The 22,055-nt window shown below is 42.8% G+C and overlaps 1 protein-coding gene across 2 annotated transcripts in view; it reads left to right on the forward strand.

Moving 5' to 3' along the window:
* Window positions 1-22,055, forward strand: part of top2b (DNA topoisomerase II beta) — a 132,315-nt gene that overhangs the window by 52,373 nt on the left and 57,887 nt on the right. For both annotated transcript variants that reach the window (XM_060904758.1, XM_060904759.1), the window contains exons 8-12: window positions 11,522-11,695; window positions 14,367-14,468; window positions 14,554-14,691; window positions 17,587-17,725; window positions 18,055-18,212. In XM_060904758.1, coding sequence (XP_060760741.1) covers window positions 11,522-11,695; window positions 14,367-14,468; window positions 14,554-14,691; window positions 17,587-17,725; window positions 18,055-18,212 — 711 coding nt within the window. The remainder of the gene's footprint in view (window positions 1-11,521; window positions 11,696-14,366; window positions 14,469-14,553; window positions 14,692-17,586; window positions 17,726-18,054; window positions 18,213-22,055) is intronic.

Below are 22,055 nucleotides of genomic sequence, written 5' to 3' on the forward strand. Positions count from 1 at the left end.
ATATACTTATTTTTTTTCTTTACCAAATTCTAACAGAAAATGAGAGCGCCCGAAAGGGAAACCATATTTAGAACAAACCTGCTACAAGCTCGTCAAAAACCTGTTTGACGATCTACGTCAGCTCAGAATTCCACCTTTTGACCTTTATTTAGGTTTTCGACAGAACTTCCCAAAGACATTGAGGTCGTAGGTCGTCTTTTTCGTTGTATTTTCTGCCCTTTGCTCCTCAATAAACTGCTAGATTTGCTCACCGTTAGAAACAGTTACAGGTTTTCGGCTTTCTCCCCAAATGTTTTTTTTTGTTGTCTTCCTCAGGGTAGTAAAACTTGCATTCACTGTGACCACTGTCGTTATCACTATCCATGCTGTAAAATTAATGCTATTATACTGAGAAATGCGAAAATAAATGTTGACAAAAAATCGTATGATTCCGGACCGCTCGCGAGCCAGTCAGAGCGCAGGATTTTATGGAAACCGGACCGTGAAAAAATAAATGTGTTATTTACCAGCTGGGAGGTCCGTATCGTGAAATGCTGTGACCGAGGTCTTGAGAGGGCGGAGGTTAGTATTCAAGGCCGAGGTCACGGTATTTCGCCATACGGACCGACATTAAGCTGGTAAATAATATATTTATTTTTTTCTTGAACAAATTCTAACAGAAAACGAGAGCGCCCGAAAGGGAAAACCGAGCCGAGCCGCCATTTTGAATCCTCATTCACGGCTGTAATGCAAATGGCTTCCTCCTCGGTATACAAGTGCACTTCCATGGCAGGAAAAAAACTACATTTTGCCGCCTATGTAGTCCCCTATTTATACAAATAGGAGTCATTCAGGATTCAGCCATGTTTTTGCTCGGCGTTAGCAACAGTTAGAGGTTTTCAGCTTTCTCCTGAAATGTTTTCTTTTATTTCTTCTTCCTCAGGGTAGTAAAACTCGCTTTCGCTGTGAACACTGTCGTTATCGCTATCCATGCTGTAAAATTAATGCTATTCTCCTGAGAAATGCGAAAATTTTGACAAAAATTGCTACGATGTTTGTTGTTGTGAACGAGCGAGTCGCCAGAGGTCCGTAACCGGGGTCCGTAACTGGGTTCCGTATCGTAGGATATGGACCTGCTCGCCAGCCAATCAGAGTGCAGGATTTGATGGAAACCGGACCGTGAAAAAAATAAAAACATTTATTTAACATTTAAGAAGAAAGTCTCCAGTGTCAGAACTTTCTAACACTCTTAAGTTTTCTGCCAATGGAGAGGTTTCAGGAAAGAACGCATGATGTACTGTTTCTGGTTTATCAGTAACATGACAAGCTGGGGGTTTTTTGTCTCCTTTTTTAAATTTTTTTATGTGTGTGTAACTTCAAGAAAAAGACAGACTGGTTCCTGAATGTCTCTTAATAGCAGTTATAACTTAAGTGATATCAGAAACGTGTTTTATGAACATTCCATATCAAATGTGATTTTAAACAGATAAATATCGTTCCTTCATGAATAAAACATTATCGTTGACAATGTGTTGTAGAAGAAGAAAAATAAGGCACACGGGGACGTACAATTATTGAAAAATAATAAGCTTTGTGGTGGTAACAATAAGTCTGCATCATTGTCGCTGCTTATTATCCTATACCAGCACGTCCTGGTGTATTTATTATTCCTCAATATGGATTTATCTTTGCTGTATGTATCTCGAATATATTTACACCAGTTAACTGATTGTGGGGCCGCGTGGTGGTGCGTTGGTTAGCACTGTCGCCTCGTAGCAAGAAGATTCCGGGTTCAAACTGTGAAATGCGCGAGAGAGACGGACGTAAGTGCAGAAGGTTGTGTTGATTTATAATGCAGTGCGATATGTACATAAAGTGCATGAAACGCACACAAAAGCAAGCAATCCAAATCGGCAGGCAAGGTCAATAGCGAGAAAACAGTTAAAGGGTCAATCAAGGCGCAAACAGGATGTCGGCGGCAAAACGAGAACTAGAACCAGGAACAGAAGTCGAGAAACCAGGAAAACCACAAACACGGGAAACAAGGCTCGGTAATGCGCACTGAACGTGGTGTAATACTTCGCAAAGTCTTTGCATCAGCGCAGTCCTTAAATAGCCCAACACTTAGTTCATTCATCGAGAACAAGTGCGCCTTATTCACAGCACGCGTGCTCCGAGTGAACTCCAGCAAGCGCGTTTTGGTGCACGCCTCTCCACAGCGCGCAGGACTAACACCCTGTCCACGCTAGGGATTTTGTACTGATATGAAACTACTTTCGTACCGCAACACCTGTCCACACTAGCAACTATACCGGTACTGTAGCGGTATAACTGTATCGGTACGAAACCCACAAATGTATGGGTTTCGTACCGGTACAGTATCGGTACTGTAGCGCTTCGCTGTAGTGTGGACAGATGAAGCGGCTCTGTATCGATACAAATATAATGCGCAAGCGCAATGAACCATTCCTACTTCTTCCGGGTTATTCATACAATACAACACGCACGTGCTTTCCAGCTGTAAATAAAACGTCAAAATGGCTCAAAACAACCGTGGAGCTACATGGAGCAAAGAAAGGGGGGAAAAAGGAGGAAGAGGGGAAAAGGGAGGGGAAGAGGGAGAAAGTGAGGGGGGAGAAAGGGAGATTCGTTTTCTTTGTTTCTTTCTCAACTGCCTCGCGCGTTTTATACGACTCGACTGAATAAATGACCACCAGAAATACAGACTGTACATTGACAACAAAAAGCACACACACACGTTGTTTCATCCGCCATATTCTCGGAAGGAAGTTACTCGGTAACCACGGAAACATTTCCCGCACGCGCATTTCAATTACCGTGAAAGAAAACCGCAAACATTTCTCGCTAGTGTGGACAGATGCACTAAACTGTACCACTATACTTTGTATCGATACAGTTATACCACTATCGTACCGGTATAAGGTGGTGTTTACATTAGACCGTATCAGCGGATCATCAGATTAACGTTTTTAAAACGATTAGCCGTGCACACAGCAACGCCAATACACGGATACGCTCGGCTCCGCAGGCATCCTGCGCTCCAAACCACTCCGCCCTGAACAGCGAGTGCCCTCTGGAGGGTGCGCACTCCGGCCCTGCGCAGCTCACAGAGCACGCGAGTGAAGTGCACGAGCAGTGATTTGGGATTGAGCCGCTGTGTGTGTGATCTCAGTGCATGTCGGGCATGCGCGTCACTTACCACTTGCAAGTGGAAGGATGGCAAGCCTAAAGACCATCATAACTACACAATGGGCAGTATTTGCATCAGTATTTGCAGTATTTTCATACTTTTATACTCTTTAATGAAAGGTGATACAAGGCGGAAGTCCGCGCCGTTTTTCAGCAGTCGCGTCACATGACCAACGCCAGCGAATCAGGAAGGTGGATGTCACAGTGACGTTGTCCAATGACGACGCCAGCTAGAGCTCAGCACAGCGTATCCGCGTATTCTCAATGTTTACACAGCATCGGACCAGACACGATCTGGATTGAATACGTGGACCCTGACAGATTCCCGTTTCCCGGCGTTTCCAGGCATTTTAATGTAAACGGACAGTGCATCCGCGAAGAAAACGAGACAGATACGGTCTAATTTAAACTTGGCCTAAGTGTGAACACAGCATAACACGAACCCCATGGCCGACAGGGACCTTTCTGTGTCTCATTTTCTTCCCGTGTCCAAATCGCTGTCCTCCACAGGTCAGAGACCTGCAATTAGGTTAACTGGCTACTCTAAATTGCCCATCAGGGCTCGACATTAACTTTTAAACCCACTTGCCCTGGGGGGTTAAGTAGGGCTTAATTTCTACTGCCCCCCCCCCCCCCCCCCCCCATATTATCATTTCCCCCTATTTTGCGAGTACTACTTTTTTTTTTTAGGAAAACCATAGAATAGTTGTGAATGGCAACATAAAATGAAGATCACACATTGAGTTGAAGTTTGGTTATTGATTAATTTTATTATTAAGTTTGGTTATTGGTTACTTTTTACGGACAATAACAATTTTATCCAAAATAATTTTTCCTGCCTTAGTCGATTTATTTCCATTTCACACGCATGCAGCTGTTGTAAAGTTCAGTGTGTTTGTGTAGAACTCTCTCGGACTGTAGGTTCATTACTCGATAATGTAGAAATCGTAAAATAGAAATCTATAACAGTTTGTATAAAGAAAATAGGGGTGCCAAGACTTTTGAACAGTACTGTGTTTGAGAATATTTATTTATTTATTTATATCATACACCTCTAGATTTAAAAAAAACCCGTGCTGCGTCATGACAGACAGGATAATGTTTGAGTTTAAAATTATTGTTTAGTGTGTAGGTTGTGGGTGTTTTTATACAGACCTGGCAACCCGTCACTGAATCAGCGCAGCCGGTCTGTCATGATGCGGCACGGGATTTTTTTTTTTTTTTAAATAAACCTAGAGGTGGATGATGTAACAAAAAAAATATAAATATTTTGCACAGGACTGTGTTCCTCTGAAAACGGAAACAAAGCTCCGGCTCTCTCTGCTCTTAATCTGTTCTGTTCTTTCAGGATTTATCGCACATGTCGCTCCTTGTAGAGTTTTTTACGCCCGAGTTGTTTGAAACCAATCTGGGTTTTCTGTGTCGAATAAGGAAGCGGCTTCACCTTGAAGAAAATCAAACTTTCATGAAGACGCTAACTTGAACGCGAGCAGAAAAAACAAAACAAAACGAGATTCTTAAGCAAACTCTTCCATCCTCACTTCCGACTTTCTGTTTTTATGCCTCCGCCACCGTAAGGTGCAGGAGGCATTATGTTTTCGGGTTGTCTGTCCGTGCGTGCGTGTGTTAACTGTTACTGCGCATGCGCTTACCGAGGGGTTAGTCGTTCATATCGAGGAGAATGGAATGGCTGTAATGTTGAATGATGGCTAAGTAAAGTTTCTAGTTTGTTTAAAACCTGTGTCGTCTTTGCGGACTAACATTGGTAGCAGAGGATGGCGGCACACAGCTACAAAGTGCCGCCACTTTTTGATGAAAATAAGTCTTATGAAAGTTGGAAGAATGAGATCCAAATCTGGAAGTTAGTTACCGAGTTGGACCAGAGGAAACGAGCGCTAGCAGTTGCACTGTCGCTAACTGGGAGAGCAAGGACCATAGCACTTGAAATACCCGCGGATGACTTGAACAAAGACAATGGATTAACAACGCTTCTGCAGAAATTGGACACGGTCTACTTGAAAGAGGAAAAAGACCGTCAGTATGACGCCTACACGGAGTTCGACAACCTCAAAAGGGACGGTAACGTTAGCATGCTGGATTACATCATTGAATTCGAACGGATATACAACAAAATGAGTAAATTGAAAATGAAGCTTCCCGATGCTGTTCTAGCATTTAAACTACTCGATACTGCTGGACTGACTGTTAAAGATAAACAATTGGCTCTTACTGCTTGCGCAGACCTAACATTCAGTAACATGAAATCTGCTCTGAAACGGATATTTGGCGACAATTCCCCGCCAGATTGTGCTAGTGCATCAAGTGATCCTGACTGTGCGTATTACACAAGATTTACCGGAAAAAAAGACAAAGTGAGTCCTCAAAGTCAAATTACGACGCCGCCTGGGTCCAACCCATTAGACAAATATGGAAGAAGATCGCGATGTGCAATCTGTCAGAGTACTTACCACTGGGCAAAGGACTGTCCTCACAAAAATGAACAGGCAAAACTGACAGAAAGTATTGAGAGTCACACAGAAGACACGGAAGAATGCCACATAACGTTGTTGTCAAAGGTAACATTGTCTGACACAGAAATATTCATGGTGGAAGCTTTAGGATCAGCTGTCATTGACACTGCATGCACCAGAACGGTTTGTGGAGAAAAATGGCTTGACAACTATGTTGATGGACTGAGCAAGCGAGATAAACTTGAGACCCAAAACAGTGCCAAAGCATTCCGATTTGGAGATGGTAGACTTGTTCATTCCACAAAGCGTGTCACAATTCCAGCAGTGATTGGGCAGACTAAATGCCAGATAGAAACAGAAGTTGTGCCAGTCGACATTCCCTTGCTTTTGAGCAAAACATCTCTGAAAAGAGCAGGTGCAGTCCTGGACATTGAAAATGATAAAGCCACAATGTTCAAGCAGCCAGTGAAACTTGAGCTGACCTCCTCAGGTCACTATTGTGTTAACATAAAAGCAAATGATAATTCAGATGAGATTGACATCCAGAATGACGAAGTTCTGGCAGTGACTGAGAATATGACAAAACAGGAAAAACAGAAGGTGTTGTTAAAACTACACAAACAATTTGGACATGCCTCCGTGGAAAAGCTCAAAAAATTACTGGACTGTGCAGGTAACAATGATGATGACTGCATTGCCATTCTTAACGACGTTGTGAGCAAATGTGACACATGCATACGTTACAGCAAGCCAAAGCCAAAGCCTGCAGTAGGCTTACCCATGGCTTCAACCTACAATGAGACAGTGGCAGTGGATTTACATGAGCTGGAACCAGGAGTGTGGTATCTCCATGTCATAGATCACTTCACACGTTTCAGTGCAGGAAGTATTGTGACCACCAAGAAACCCAAAGACATCGTGAAACATCTCATCCACTGCTGGATAAGTGTGCATGGACCCCCACACAGGCTGTTTAGTGACAATGGTGGTGAATTTAACAATGAAGAAATGAGGGATATGGCTGAAAAATTCAACATTGAACTCAAAACCACTGCAGCCTATAGCCCCTGGAGCAACGGCCTTTTGGAAAGACACAACCACACCCTGACTGACATCTTGTTGAAAGTGAAGAGAGAAAATGAATGCAGCTGGGCAATGGCTCTAGACTGGGCCTTAATGGCAAAGAACTCATTGCACAATGTGCATGGCTACAGTCCATACCAACTGGTCTTTGGGCAAAATCCCAACTTGCCATCAGTTCTTACTGATAAGCCACCAGCACTAGAAAGCACTACGATGAATACCTGGATGGCTCAGCATATTACAACTTTGCATGCAGCGCGCCGAGCATTCACAGAAGCAGAGTGCTCTGAAAGGATCAAACGAGCCCTTCGCAAACAACTGCGAGCCAGTGATGATCGATACGAGACTGGGGACAAAGTATACTACAAACGAGCTGACTGCCCACAGTGGAAAGGTCCAGGGGTGGTCATTGGCCAAGATGGTGTGGTAGTCTTTGTAAGGCATGGGGGCACCTATGTTCGTGTGCATCACACCAGACTGAGAAAGACTGATGCTCAACAAACAGTGCTGGAAGATATGGATATTCAGCAAGAGGTGAATGACAAACAAACACTACCAGATTCTGGACTTAACCACGAGGATGACGACACTGACAGTGGGGAAGAGACCAATACACATGATGACTTGCCTGAATCAGAAGAGCATGCTGTAGCCACTCCACTTGCACCTGACAACAGACCAAATGCTGACACAGTACAGAACGAAACAGTCACAACACATGGAGATTTGCGACTAAAAGCTGGACAAACAGTGACATATACAGATAGAGACAGTGGACAAACTTTAACAGGAAAAATTCTAGGTCGTGCAGGGAAGGCCACTGGAAAACACAGAAACTGGTACAATGTGCAGTTCAATGGATCTGGCGATCTTGCTGGTTCCACAAGCTCAGTAAATCTGGGCGAAATGGACAATGTTCAAACGTCACCAGATGAGCATAGCATTTTATGCGAGGAAAGCAGTCCAGATGATATTCTGATGGTTGATGACGATATCTTTGATCCTGCAAAACAAGCAGAGTTAAGCAACTGGAAAAAGAATGATGTCTTTGAGGAGGTTAAAGATGAAGGACAGAAATGCATCTCCACAAGGTGGGTGTGTACACTTAAAGAAACCCCTGATGGTGTCGCACCGAAAGCTAGATTAGTTGCCAGAGGCTTTGAGGAAATGCACATTCAAGAACTTCCAAAAGATTCTCCAACATGTGCCTCAGAGTCACTAAGAATGATCATGGCTGTCATATGTCAAAAACATTGGCAATTAAATTCTATGGATATAAAAGCAGCCTTTTTGCAAGGCAAAGAATTGACTCGAAACATCTACATTCGTCCACCACCAGAGGCCCAGAGACAAGGTGTTCTATGGAGACTGAAGAAATGTGTCTATGGACTAGCAGATGCCTCTCTTTATTGGTACAATAAAGTCAAGGACACAATGCATCAGTTGGGAGCAGTCGTGTCACAAGTTGACCCAGCAGTCTTCTACTGGCTAGATGACTCCTCCAATGTTATGGGAGTACTCGGCTGTCATGTGGATGATTTCATCTGGGGAGGATCTGAAAGGTTTTCCACAACAATCATACCACAGTTAAAAGCAGCTTTCCAAGTTGGACGAGAAGAGCACAATACGTTCAGCTATATTGGAATGCAGTTTTCGTCTCTGAATGACACGGTACAGGTACAGCAGAGTATGTACATCAAAAATCTCCAGCCCATATCAGCGACCCCAACTAGAGCTGCTGAGCGTGATGCTCCCCTAACCGATCAAGAAATGGACATGCTAAGATCAAAGATTGGCCAAATACTGTGGGTGGCAAGACAAACAAGGCCAGACGCAATGTGTGATGTGTCCATGTTAGCATCTAGTACAAAAGCTGCTACTGTTCAAACCCTGCACACAGTAAACAAACTGATTCAGAAACTCAAATCTGATGACGTGACCTTGAAATTCCAGCACCTAGGCAAAGACAGCTCCCTACAGCTAATCGTGTTCAGTGACTCGTCAATGGGCAACCTTCCTGATGGTGGCACTCAGGGCGGTCATCTCATCATGCTCATGGGAGAGAATGGAAGATTCTCTCCTATATGCTGGCAGTCAAAGAGAATAAGAAGAGTTGTGAGAAGTACTCTCGCAGGAGAAACACTGGCCCTTGCAGACGGCATCGACAATGCAGTATTCCTGGCCACACTGTACTCAGAACTTACTGTAGGTGACTGCAAACACAGAGGCTTACCAATAATATGTGTAACTGACAATCACTCACTGATGGATGCTGTAAAGTCAACCAAACCAGTCACAGAGAAGAGACTACGGCTTGAAATTAGCAATATCAAGGAGCTTATCCAGTCAGGAGTCATTCAACACATCATGTGGTCAGCGACTAAAGATCAGCTTGCTGACTGCTTGACAAAGAAAGGAACGTCAGCTCTCCTCCTCCTAAAGGCACTCAGCGAAGGCGTGTGGCACCTCAAAGAATAAAAAACAAAAAAAAACAAGACAACAATGGACTTTGATGGACTGTAAATATGAGGGCAGTATATGTTTCTTTGCTCTTTTGAAGTTTCGTTCTTTAAACAGCAATATACTTAAGTTTGTTTTTTTTCTTTAAAGAAAAAGGGGGAGTTTGTTAACTGTTACTGCGCATGCGCTTACCGAGGGGTTAGTCGTTCATATCGAGGAGAATGGAATGGCTGTAATGTTGAATGATGGCTAAGTAAAGTTTCTAGTTTGTTTAAAACCTGTGTCGTCTTTGCGGACTAACACGTGCGTCCGTCCGTCCTGAAACCTTGTGAACGCGATATCTCAAAGGCTGATGAAAGGAATTTCACCAAACTTTCACCATTTGTGCATTTGGGGACAAAGATAAACTGATTAGATTTTGAGGTCAAAAGGTCTAAGGTCAAGGTCACTGTGAGGTCAAATGTCTGTCCGAAAACCTTGTGAACACAATATCTCCAAGGCTGATACAAGTAATTTCACCAGGTCAAGGTTACTGTGAGGTCAAATGTCCATCCCCAAATCACAACTTAATAAGGCGTGTAGTCTACCAGGCGGAGGCATCCCCATCGACGCCGTTGGCGTCGAGTTCTATCTAGTTGTAAAATACATTTTAAATACAATCGTGAATTTCTCTGGAGTTTTCAGGCTGAGCTCCTCTCCTCGTATTCTTTAACCACTCATTTCCTCGTTGTTCTTGAAGCATTTGCTGCTATTTGTTAGCATTTTTCTTGATAGCAGGGAGACGGTAATGCCTTTTATCTGTTTGTCTGCTTGAAGACGCAAAACCAGCGCAAAAATTAGCCATATTGAAGACAGATTAAGCCTTGCTTGGATGAAAGACGGTGCCTGTCTGACCCCAGCTGTAATTATCACGTGATGCGTGACGTCATGCACAAGGGGTCTGTAAACAGTACGCGTACCATACTACATCAGCGGGGGGGATATAAAATAACTTGCAAAGCAGTAAATGAAACTGAGACTAAGAAAACAGCCAAGACATAATGGCGGATACGTAGTGAGGGACGCTTTTAGGAACTGAAATAAAAGATCAAAAAGCCTCATTTTTGTGGTGCTAGTTTGTAATATATGCTCATTCCAACTTGCCCAGTCGGGGACATATCCCACTCACCCGAGTGCATGTTTCACTTGCCCCGGGCAATCGGGCAGTCCTTAATGTCAAGCCCTGCTCATGTGTGTGAATGGTTGAGAAGAGAAAATGTCTATAATAGATGACTTTCAACCACGTGATCAAAATGTGCAACATCATGATGGTGGATTTACAAAGCAACTAGGACGGCAGCCGCTGAAAGCGTGTCTGTAAACAATGCTGAATTTTCTCACTATTACCACGATTTGAACGCTCGAGCGAAGATTTGATACAAAGAGAAGATAGATAGATATGTGTGGTTTTGATGCATATTATTTAAAAAAGTCAGACTTTTCTGAAGATAAGACGCTTCTACCGACCATCGAGTACCCAGATATCACGTTCTATCTGGTTTGGGTGCCGAAGAATCAAGTCCGACCTTGGACGAACCGCAGCCGTTTTGAGTGGGCGCCCAGTCTGGATTGTATAATTTTGCTGGCGCTCCTAGAAGCGAAATGCTAATACACGTTTTATTAACGTGTATTAGCATTAACGACTGAGTGAGCCACAACGAGACCGCTCATTTTATAGCAGAATTCTAGCAACACGAAATAAAATTCTTCCATGATATTATCGAGAGAGCTTTTGAATTTGACCGGAGATAAAATGATTACTGCAAACGCGAGCTGTTTTGGTTTTAGCCTCTGTTAGATCAGCGCTGCCGATGTTGTTCAGCCGTGCTCATTTCCTCTCTGTGCTAAGCTTCAGAGTTTCCTCGCCCTCTTTCCAAATCACGGACGGAATTCTAGAAAATCGGAACGTGCCACGGTCACGAGTACTGTTGTGACCGTGACCATATACGCCACAGAGATACGGCATACAGTAGCTTAAAGAACGTTTGAAGCAGCAGAAAGACAAAGAGTTACGCACACATGACTGTTTTGTACGGAATGTCGCTTGACCCCGCATTTCTCCACCAACATGGCCGACATCCAGGTTTCTATTTTGCTTTGACGTCACTTGCAAGTCAAGGATAATCCAGCAGAAGGCAACGGGAAACCACTTCCTGAGAAAGTTGGATGCCTGGAGCCATCAGAGTGATCACGTTACTGCAGTGATGTACCAAATAGATAGTCATGCGTGACTAAACGATCAACTTGCATGCTCTTTGCTTGTGTGTGCTGCTCTGTAGGTGAATGGTTTCCGCAGCTATGTGGATCTGTACGTGAAGGATAAGCTGGACGAGACTGGCGTGGCACTGAAAGTAGTCAATGAGGCGGTGAACGAGCGCTGGGAGGTGTGTCTCACCATGAGCGAGAAGGGGTTCCAGCAGATCAGCTTTGTCAACAGCATCGCCACTACAAAGGTAGCGAGAGCTCTAAGTCTTGGCAATATAACCATATAATGTTCATATTGCGATTGTGTCACTTGTGTACACTTACATTTTCTGAGATATCATCGATATTGCGATTTTTATTTATTTATTTTTTTGTCATGTTTTTCAAAAAATGTATGATTTAAATATTAATAACTGATGCATGTAATCCTTTGAAAGCTCATAGGCAGCGGTTTTAATTTTATGCACATTTGAAACTTTATATGTTAAAAAACCCTCTGTAATTTTCTTCTGGTCCCAAGAAGTATTGTTAATAAGTAATAATTAGAATAAGTTAACGCGGATCGCGGCGAATTTCTGTTCGGATATTTTCATGACTGCTCGGCACGTGACGTCATTTAAGACAAACAAACTGCTTGAGTTGAGTCCACTTCCGTGTATTTGCATTGCCGTTCGGCTTGAGTGCAGACATGCGTTCGGGAATTTCCAAAGAAAAACCCCATGCCTTATTGTTGTGCAGTGAACTGTAACAACGGGACCGGTTCAGGAAGAAGTTTTTACTGTTTTCTGAGAGAGGAAAAGAGGCAGAGAGAGTGGGTTGGCTTCTTCCAGAAGAGGAGACGCGGCAGAGCGAGAGGATTGGCTTTTTCCGAAAAAGGAGAAGAGGCAGAGCGAGTGGGTTGGCTTTTTCCGAAAAAGTGGCGGAGCGAGAGGGTTGGCTTTTTCCGAAAAGGGAGAAGAGGCGGAGCGAGTGGGTTGGCTTTTTCAACAAAAGGAGAAGAGATGGAGCGAGTGGGTTGGCTTTTTGCACAAAAGGAGAAGAGGCGGAGCGAGTGGGTTGGCTTTTCTCGAAAAGGAGAAGAAACGGAGTAAGAGGGTTGGCTTTTTCCGAAAAAGGAGAAGAGGCGGAGTGAGTGGGTTGGCTTTTTCCGAAAAAGGAGAAGAGGCGGAGTGAGTGGGTTGGCTTTTTCCAAAAAAGGAGAAGAGGCGGAGTGAGTGGGTTGGCTTTTTCCGAAAAAGGAGAAGAGGCGGAGTGAGTGGGTTGGCTTTTTCCGAAAAAGGAGAAGAGGCGGAGTGAGTGGGTTGGCTTTTTCCGAAAAAGGAGAAGAGGCGGAGTGAGTGGGTTGGCTTTTTCCAAAAAAGGAGAAGAGGCGGAGCGAGTGAGTTGGCTTTTTCCGAAAAAGGAGAAGAGGCGGAGCGAGTGGGTTGGCTTTTTCAAAAAAAGGAGAAGAAACGGAGCAAGAGGGTTGGCTTTTTCCGAAAAAGGAGAAGAGGCGGCACGAGTGGGTTGGCTTTTTCCAAAAAGGAGAAAAGGCGGAGCGAGTGGGTTGGCTTTTTCTGAAAAAGGAGAAGAGGCGGAGCGAGTGGGTTGGCTTTTTCCGAAAAAGGAGAAGAGGCGGAGCGAGTGGGTTGGCTTTTTCCGAAAAAGGAGAAGAGGCGGAGCGAGTGGGTTGGCTTTTTCCGAAAAAGGAGAAGAGGCGGAGCGAGTGGGTTGGCTTTTTCTGAAAAAGGAGAAGAGGCGGAGTGAGTGGGTTGGCTTTTTCCGAAAAAGAAGAGGCGGAGAGTGTGGATTGTGCATGTCAAGCCAGAGGGTTGGCTTTTTCCGGAAGAGGAGACGAGGCGGAGAGAGTGGATTGTGCGCATGAAACAAAATCAAGCAGTCAAAGAAGAAACGGAGCAGCAACGCTCAAGCAAAAAGGAGAAGATTGGAGGAAAACATTTTTACCTTTGCTTGCAATTGACAAGTCAAGAATCCTGAGGGATCCTGTACAGTCATTGTGGAAATGAGACAAAGGGATATTTCCTCGCTTAGAGTCGGCTGTAAATAGTATAATGCCGCGGATGGCAGGCTAATGTGGCCTACCGGCGCACTGTCCAGTAATCGTTCCCTATATCCACTAGGGAGGCGGTTTAATTATTCTTCAAAAGGGCTCTTATTTAGTATTACGACAAAAGTAGGAATTGATCATAATTACCAGGAGAAATCAATTGGGCGTGAGTCTTGTTGAGGTCCGGGGTCACCACGATCAGAGTCGGCCGAGTCGCTGTCCGATTCCGAGGCCGCACGGTCAAACCAGTGAGCCACGTTCATCGACTGCTTCGCAACAGCCATAGGTTCATACGCATATGGTTTCACCTCTTGATGTTTAATTTGGAGAGTTCCTGCTTCAAAATCGCCATCGCTTTCAGACATTTTACACAACCTCTCACGACCAAAGTCTGTACACGCGCGCTCGGTTCGCAGGTAAACACAGAGCTGCTCCCGGTCTGTTTGGCTTGAATGACGTCACGACGACGGTCCCCTGGCGGTGAAAGTGCGCATAAGTGAGATGTAAACAAACCTTCGGAAATTGGGCAAAACAGTATATTTTAACCATTTTATTCAGTTTTAGGGTGCAAATTAGACACCAGGAAGATTGAATTTGCTTTTTGGGTCGTTCTTCTAGACAATAAAGTTGATATTCTACGTTTTGCCTCAGACCGTTGCCTATGACCTTTATTCATTACAAACAGAACAGAAGCAGCTGATTTGATGTTTTTAACTTAGGTTTGTTAGCAAACCATTAGACATCCTGTAATGATCACATCTTGTGATTAGGATTTATTTTGTTGTATTGCCCACCCCTGTGGAGCACTCTTTCTTGTACTGTCACGTTAGGCCCGTGGTCCAGGATTTAATTTCGAGTGACTTTTCTCACAGGGTGGCAGACATATTGATTATGTCGTGGACCAAATTGTGGCAAAACTCATCGAGGTGGTGAAGAAGAAGAATAAAGCAGGAGTCTCAGTGAAACCATTCCAGGTTTGGACATTAAATGCGAGCGTAATGATTGAGATATTTAAGTTAATAGTTGAATAATAATAATAATAGTAATGATCTGTTTCAGGTCAAGAACCACATCTGGGTGTTTGTGAACGCTCTGATTGAGAACCCCACCTTTGACTCTCAGACTAAAGAGAACATGACTCTTCAGACCAAAAGCTTTGGCTCCAAATGTGCTCTGTCTGAAAAATTCATAAGAGCGGTAAGGCACGTTTTGATAATAAGGTCGTCTGATGGTGTCAAAAACGTGAAGTTGGGATTTGGATACAATTCAGCCCCATGGTTCTCAATCTCAGAGTTATTTTTAATCTTCCCTGCTGTTAGACACTTGACATACAGTGCCTTGCAAAAGTATTTATCCCCCTTGGTGTTTGTCCTGTTTTGTCGCATTACAAGCTGGAATTAAAATGGATTTTTGGACCGTTAGCACCATTTGATTTACACAACATGCCGACCACTTTAAAGGTGCAAATTGTTGTTTTATTGTGACTCAAACAATAATTAAGATGAAAAAGCAGAAATCTGGAATGTGCATAGGTATTCACTAGGGCTGTAATAATATGCGTATCGAAATCGCGATACGCAGAGCCACGATCCGTGTCGCGATACAAGAAGGCAGAATCGCGGTACACCCTTTCAAACTTCTCCTCAGCCCAAAAACAGAGGCGCTTCCAAACTTCAATTTATGAATACTTTACTTTTTATTTAAATTACATTTTAAACTTACTTAAATTACTTTTATTTTTTTATATCTATTAGTAAGTCGTTTTTTCGCCGACCTGCGACAATCTTCTGCGAGTCACGCAACGTCCACACTCGCCACTGGCAGAGCATTCGTTTCTTTTAAACGGTCGCCATTCTGGTTGCGACGCGGGGAGCGAATCTGTAAACAAGCAGCTCATTGGCTGGCTAGGTGTGCCACAAGCCAATCACAGTCACTTGACCGGAAAGGCATGCAGTGTTGCCAGATTGGGCGGGTTTAGGTGCTTTTTGGCTGGTTTTGAACATATTTTAGGGTGGAAAACGTGAGCAATATCTGGCAACACTGAAGGCATGTCTGCTTGGGCGGAAGCCTTCTGCGGCAGTTACATTTTGACACGCGAGCAATGTTTCACCATAAAAATTCCGTAATTTCCATCTGTTTTCCGCGATCACAGAAAATCATTGGCCCTATGAGAGTGAGACAGTGAGAGAGCCACCCCCCAAAAAATCTTAACGGATTTACACGATTTGGAAAAATTGACTTTTTCAGAACCGAAAAAAACAGAGCTTCCAGCTCAACAGTATTATTTTGAGAAATAAAACAGTCTTTGGATATACATTTGTTCATTTTTGCATACATATTACTCATTCTCTGCAGTGGTCTGAATTATTTGTTATTAAATAGTTAATGTAAGTAAGTAAATGTTAATAAGTCAAATTTACTACTTTAAAAAAACATTTTAAAAAAAATCGTGAGTGTATCGAATCGTGGGTCAAAAATCGCGATACGAATCGAATCGTGAGTTGGGTGTATCGTTACAGCCCTAGTATTCACCCCCCAAAAAAAGTCAATACTTTTGTAGAGCCACTTTTTGCTGCAATTACAGCTCTTGGGGTGTGTCTCTATTAGTTTAGCACATCTAGCCACTGGGATTTTTGCCCGTTCCTCAAGGCAAAACTGCTCCAACTCCTTCAAGTTAGATGGGTTGTGTTGGTGTACAGCAATCTTCAAGTTATGCCACAGATTCTCAATTGGATTGAGGTCTGGGCTTTGATTAGGCCATTCCAAGACATTTAAATGTTTCCCTTTAAACCACTCCAGTGTAGCTTTAGCAGTATGTTTAGGGTCATTGTCCTGCTGGAACGTGAACCTTCATCCCAGTCTCAAACCTCTGGCCGACTCAAACAGGTTTTCCTCCAGAATCGCCCTGTATTTAGTGCCATCCATCTTTCCTTCAGTCCTGACCAGCTTTCCTGTCCCTGCAGATGAAAAACATCCCCACAGCATGATGCTGCCACCACCATGCTTCACTGTAGGAATGGTGTTCTCAGGGTGTTGGGTTTGCACCACACATGGCGTTTCCCATGATGGGCAAAAAAGATCAATTTTAGTCTCATCTGACCAGATACTTTTCTTCCATGTGTTTGGGGAGTCTGCCACATGCTGTTGGGCAAACTCCAAACGCGTTTTCTTAAGCAATTACTTTTTTCTGGCCACTCTTCCATAAAGCCCCGCCCACTCTGTGGAGTGTACGGCTTAAAGTGGTCCTATGGACAGATACTCCCATCTCCGCTGTGGATCTTTGCAGCTCCTTCAGTGTTATCTTTGGTGTCTTTGTTGCATCTCTGATTAACGCCCTCCTTGCCCGGTCTGTGAGTTTTGGTGGGCGGGGCCTTCTCTTGTCAGGTTTGTAGTGGTGCCATATTCTTTCCATTTTGCTATAATGGATTTAATGGTGCTCTGTGGGATATTCAAAGTTTGGGATATTTGTTTATAACCCAACCCTGATCTATACTTCTCCACAACTTTGTCTCTGACCTGTTTGGAGGCTCCTTGGTTTTCATGTTGCTGGCTTAGTAGTGTTGCAGAGTCAGGGTCCTTCCAGAACAGGTTGATTTATACAGACATCATGTGACACTTTAATTGCACACAGGTGGATCTTAATCAACTAATTATGTGACTTATGAAGTGAATCAGTTGGACCAGCTCTTATTTAGGGAGTGAATACCTATGCACACTCTTCTTTTTTCATCTTAATTATTGTTTGTGTCACAATAAAACAACAATTTGCACCTTTAAAGTGGTCGGCATGTTGTGTAAATCAAATGGTGCTAAAATCCATTTCAATTCCAGCTTGTAATGCGACAAAACAGGACAAACAACAAGGGAATGAATACTTTTGCAAGACACTGTAACTTATAAGGACCTTGATAATTAGCTGATGTGTTATGTTCGTGTGAAGAACATGTTGCTCTCGTAGCTGGGATTGAGCACTACCTTTACAGCCTTGGTCATTTTATTAACATGTTTTATTCCTTATGTGTAATTATTGTTTGTAAATACATGATACTGAGTGTAGTATCTGTCAGTAACTGGTCTGTTATTGCTGTTCAGGCTACTAACTGTGGCATCGTGGAGAGCATTCTGAACTGGGTGAAGTTCAAGGCTCAGACGCAGCTGAATAAAAAGTGCTCTTCAGTCAAGCATAGCAAGATCAAAGGCATCCCTAAACTGGATGACGCTAATGATGCTGGTGAGTTCGGACCGCTCGAGTGTTTTGTGAACACACATGGCATTGTTTTTCTGAGAGCTCGGTCTGTCTGGAGATGATTTCTCAAAGAGCTCATGTTTTAATGTAGACTCTTTGTGAAGCACTCTGACTTCTCTTAAACATGACCCACGTTATCTGATTGCCCTTTGCGTCTTTAATACTTCAGAGATGTAGTATTTGCTTTATCCTCTACTATCAGCCTCACTAAAGCCATGCAACTCTGGTTTGTCCTTTTCCTTCCTGTCCTGCTGGTGAATTTATTTTTTTTTTTACATCTTTATGATGGCTGATTTTTTTTTTTAAATGCTAAGGTGGAAAGCACTCTTCTGAATGCACTCTGATTCTCACTGAGGGAGACTCAGCCAAATCGCTGGCTGTCTCCGGGCTGGGCATAATCGGACGAGACCGCTACGGAGTGTTTCCTCTAAGAGGCAAAATCCTTAACGTACGGGAGGCCACACACAAACAGGTGAGCACTGGTATTACGGTAGTTAAGTATAGACACATGCACAGTTGAGCTCAGTTTTATTTGCAGAGCATGTTAATCAGTAGACATTGTCACAAAACAGCGTTACAAGAATAAAGATGTAGATTTAGAGCTTTAATGAGCAAGAAAAAGGCAACGGTGGCAAAGGAAACCGCCTGCAGCAACATGTGGAAGAAAACTAGGTCGCAGAAAGGAACCCATTCTGGCACTGTATATCAAGATGATACTGTATATCAGTGTTTTTCAACCACTGGGCTGCGAAGCGCCATCTAGTGGACCGTGAATTTTTTTCAAGTTTGAAGCCAAACACCAAATAGTTCAGGATGTCAGAGTGTCCCAAATCTGGTAGCTGGGCTGACGTGCTCCTTTCAAATGGAATAAATACATTTGTGGGTAAATTAAGAAGAACAAGTCTTTATTGTTGTCACGTTCCTCCTTTGCATTTAGCCTCCGCGTGCATGCGCAGCGGGCTGAATAAATAAATACGTTTGTGTGTAAATTCTATGGATCTGTGATGCCTGCTGGAAGAGAAAAGCAGGGAGGATTGAGAATCGAACAGCTGTGGTTTGTTTACACCCGATACTAAAACTTCTAGCGTCCTCGCAACCATCGCAAAGATGCGTACAAAGCCCAGAAACTCCTCCTTACCCGGGCAAAAACGATACAGGATTTATCTTGTAGTGTCCGGATCCCCAGATCTTTAACCCAGCCACATATAAAAAGTTGTTCTCCTCCATGCTCTTCCAGGTTTTCTTTGTGTGTCCGTGTAGAATAGGGGTGGCACGGTTCACAAAAGTCGCGGTTCGGTACGTATTGCGGTTTGAGGTCTGCGGTTCGGTACGTATTGCGGGTTTTTTTTTTTTAAATCTTAAGTACTCTGTATTTGGGCATATAGCCTACTATTTACCTTAAGTAAACATAGTTTAGGATACAGCATTTAAGAGAGGTTAAAATTATAGTTACAATGAAATAATCATGCACAAACTGAGTTTGAGTTGACATAAGCACATTTTATGAACAATCTCTGATGAAAAGCCAGGTAGTATTTTGAAACAGCAAGAGGGAAGACATGGATGATTTCCACAGCTTTTTTATTTACTACAGTATTTATACAAAGTGTCAGGAGTGTTTGCTGCCATGTTGTGGCATCTAGAGGAACCAGGTGTCTTTTGTCACATACAGAGTTTTCATAATTGGAAGAAATAAAAATGAGTTCTTAAAGCTTACTTTTGAACAGATGTGTGTGTTAAAACTTAAACTTTTATGTGGCGACCAACCAACCAGCTATATACAAAAACCGAATCAAAAATTCTTCTAATCCCTGAGAGTGAGGATGTATTTTTTCACTTGAAATTAAAGTGCAGTGTTTTGAAACGTATGGCTGGATTTCTTATCTAATCTTAAAGTGCCACTGTATTCTTAGAACGATTTATAACAAAATACACACACAGCCAATATAAAATATTGCAATAAAACCAATCACTGCACTGTTTAAAACAAACCTCCCCTCCCCTCGCCGGAAAAAAAAAAAAATCTAGTTCGCCCATTATCCTGTGTCATTCTGAGATGCGCAGATAGACAGTAAAGGGAATTCTGGAATAAATAGACAGTAGAGTAGATAGACAGTAAAGGGAATTCGTATAAACCGCGGTACCCCTATTTAAGACGTTCGCCAAAAAAAAAAAGCCGAATGCCTGTATGAAACCACGTGGTTCTCTTTCGCGCGAACAGGGGTGATAGCATTCCGGCGCCGCGGTACGCCGGAAATCTGGCGCGGCGCCGGAACGCTATCACCCCTGTTCGCGCGAAAGAGAACCACGTGGTTTCATACAGGCATTCGGCTTTTTTTTTTTTGGCAAACGTCTTAAATAGGGGTACCGCGGTTTATACGCGTATTGCACCGCAACAGGCGTATCGTACGGTTCGTTTTTTTTCCCATAATCGTGCCAAGCCTAGTGTAGAACGATGTCTGCAGCACCAGGTAGTTTGAGATGTCGGGGAACTCAACGGATGGATCATTAACGGATGGACCAGCTCATAATGAATGAAGGAATGAATAACTTTATTTAAACATGTTAAGTTGATCAGCAGAGCTGGTGGGGCTCATGCATGTACAGATACAAATAATTACAAATACAAAAGACTAAAAATTAACAATCTTTAAAAAAAAACTTTAAATCTGTTGATTATCTGTTAATTATCTTCACATTAAGTTAATTAATAGTATGCATAACTATTGTCTTTATATTTAGTTCCAGCTACAATAGGATCACAATTTATTCTACTAATGTCAAATTTAGCTCGTAAATTTTTCTTTCATCGGAAAAATCCTTCTTTGTTAGCATGTAAGGATCTAATCCCACTGAGCGGGTTCTATATCCACTTTTTGGTTTTAATAACTTGCTTGTTTTCTGAACACAAACATGGCAATAAGTTCTTGTGTTAATGGACCAGACTCCACTTTTGGATCATTAATCCCTTTTGACTGAGAATGACCTGCATGCTTCTGGGACATCCGTACAGTTTTAAATACAAATACCTACAATTAAAAACGGCTTGTTTTTATTGCATTTATTTAATTCCTGGGCTCCCGTCTGTAACAGGGAGTGATGTTGCATCCCATTAATACACTTTACAGTAGATTATTAGATTCTAATAGAATAGATGAGCCAAAATAATTGATTTTTTTTTTTTTCATGCCTCCGCCACCGTAAGGTGCAGGAGGCATTATGTTTTCGGGTTGTCCGTCTGTCCTGAAACGTTGTGAACGCGATATCTCAAAGGCTAATGAAAGGAATTTCACCAAACTTTCACCATTTGTGCACTTTGGGACAAACATGAACTGATTTAGATTTTGAGATCAAAAGGTCTAAGGTCAAGGTCACTGTGAGGTCAAATGTCTGTCCGAAAACCTTGTGAACACAATATCTCCAAGGCTGATACAAGTAATTTCACCAGGTCACAATTACTGTGAGGTCAAATGTCCATCCCCAAATCACAACTTAAGGCGTGTAGTCTACCGGGCGGAGGCATCCCCATTGACGCCGTTGGCATCGAGTTCTATCTAGTTTTTAATGGGCCCCGACTCATTACAAGTATGAATAGGCGGGACTCAAAGCAGAAAAGTTTGAGAATCCCTGCTGTATATAATATATACAGTACCGTTCAAAAGTTTGGGGTCACCCAGACAATTTTGTGTTTTCCATGAAAAGTCACACTTTTATTTACCACCATAAGTTGTAAAATGAATAGAAAATATAGTCGAGACATTTTTCTGGCCATTTTGAGCATTTAATCGACCCCACAAATGTGATGCTCCAGAAACTCAATCTGCTCAAAGGAAGGTCAGTTTTATAGCTTCTCTAAAGAGCTCAACTGTTTTCAGCTGTGCTAACATGATTGTACAAGGGTTTTCTAATCATCCATTAGCCTTCTGAGGCAATGAGCAAACACATTGTACCATTAGAACACTGGAGTGAGAGTTGCTGGAAATGGGCCTCTATACACCTATGGAGATATTGCACCAAAAACCAGACATTTGCAGCTAGAATAGTCATTTACCACATTAGCAATGTATAGAGTGGATTTCTGATTAGTTTAAAGTGATCTTCATTGAAAAGAACAGTGCTTTTCTTTCAAAAATAAGGACATTTCAAAGTGACCCCAAACTTTTGAACGGTAGTGTAAAGATCAATCATTACAGGTGTAGAAGAGTAAAGACAAACAGGACTAAGTACAGGACAGTGTTAATGATTACAGCAGCAGGTCTTAGGTACACGTCTGCAGTTTCTAGGTGAAATTATCCACTGTAGCAAGAGTGAGACT

The sequence above is a fragment of the Neoarius graeffei genome, chromosome 22 (genome assembly GCF_027579695.1).
Source record: "Neoarius graeffei isolate fNeoGra1 chromosome 22, fNeoGra1.pri, whole genome shotgun sequence".
NCBI lineage: Eukaryota > Metazoa > Chordata > Actinopteri > Siluriformes > Ariidae > Neoarius > Neoarius graeffei.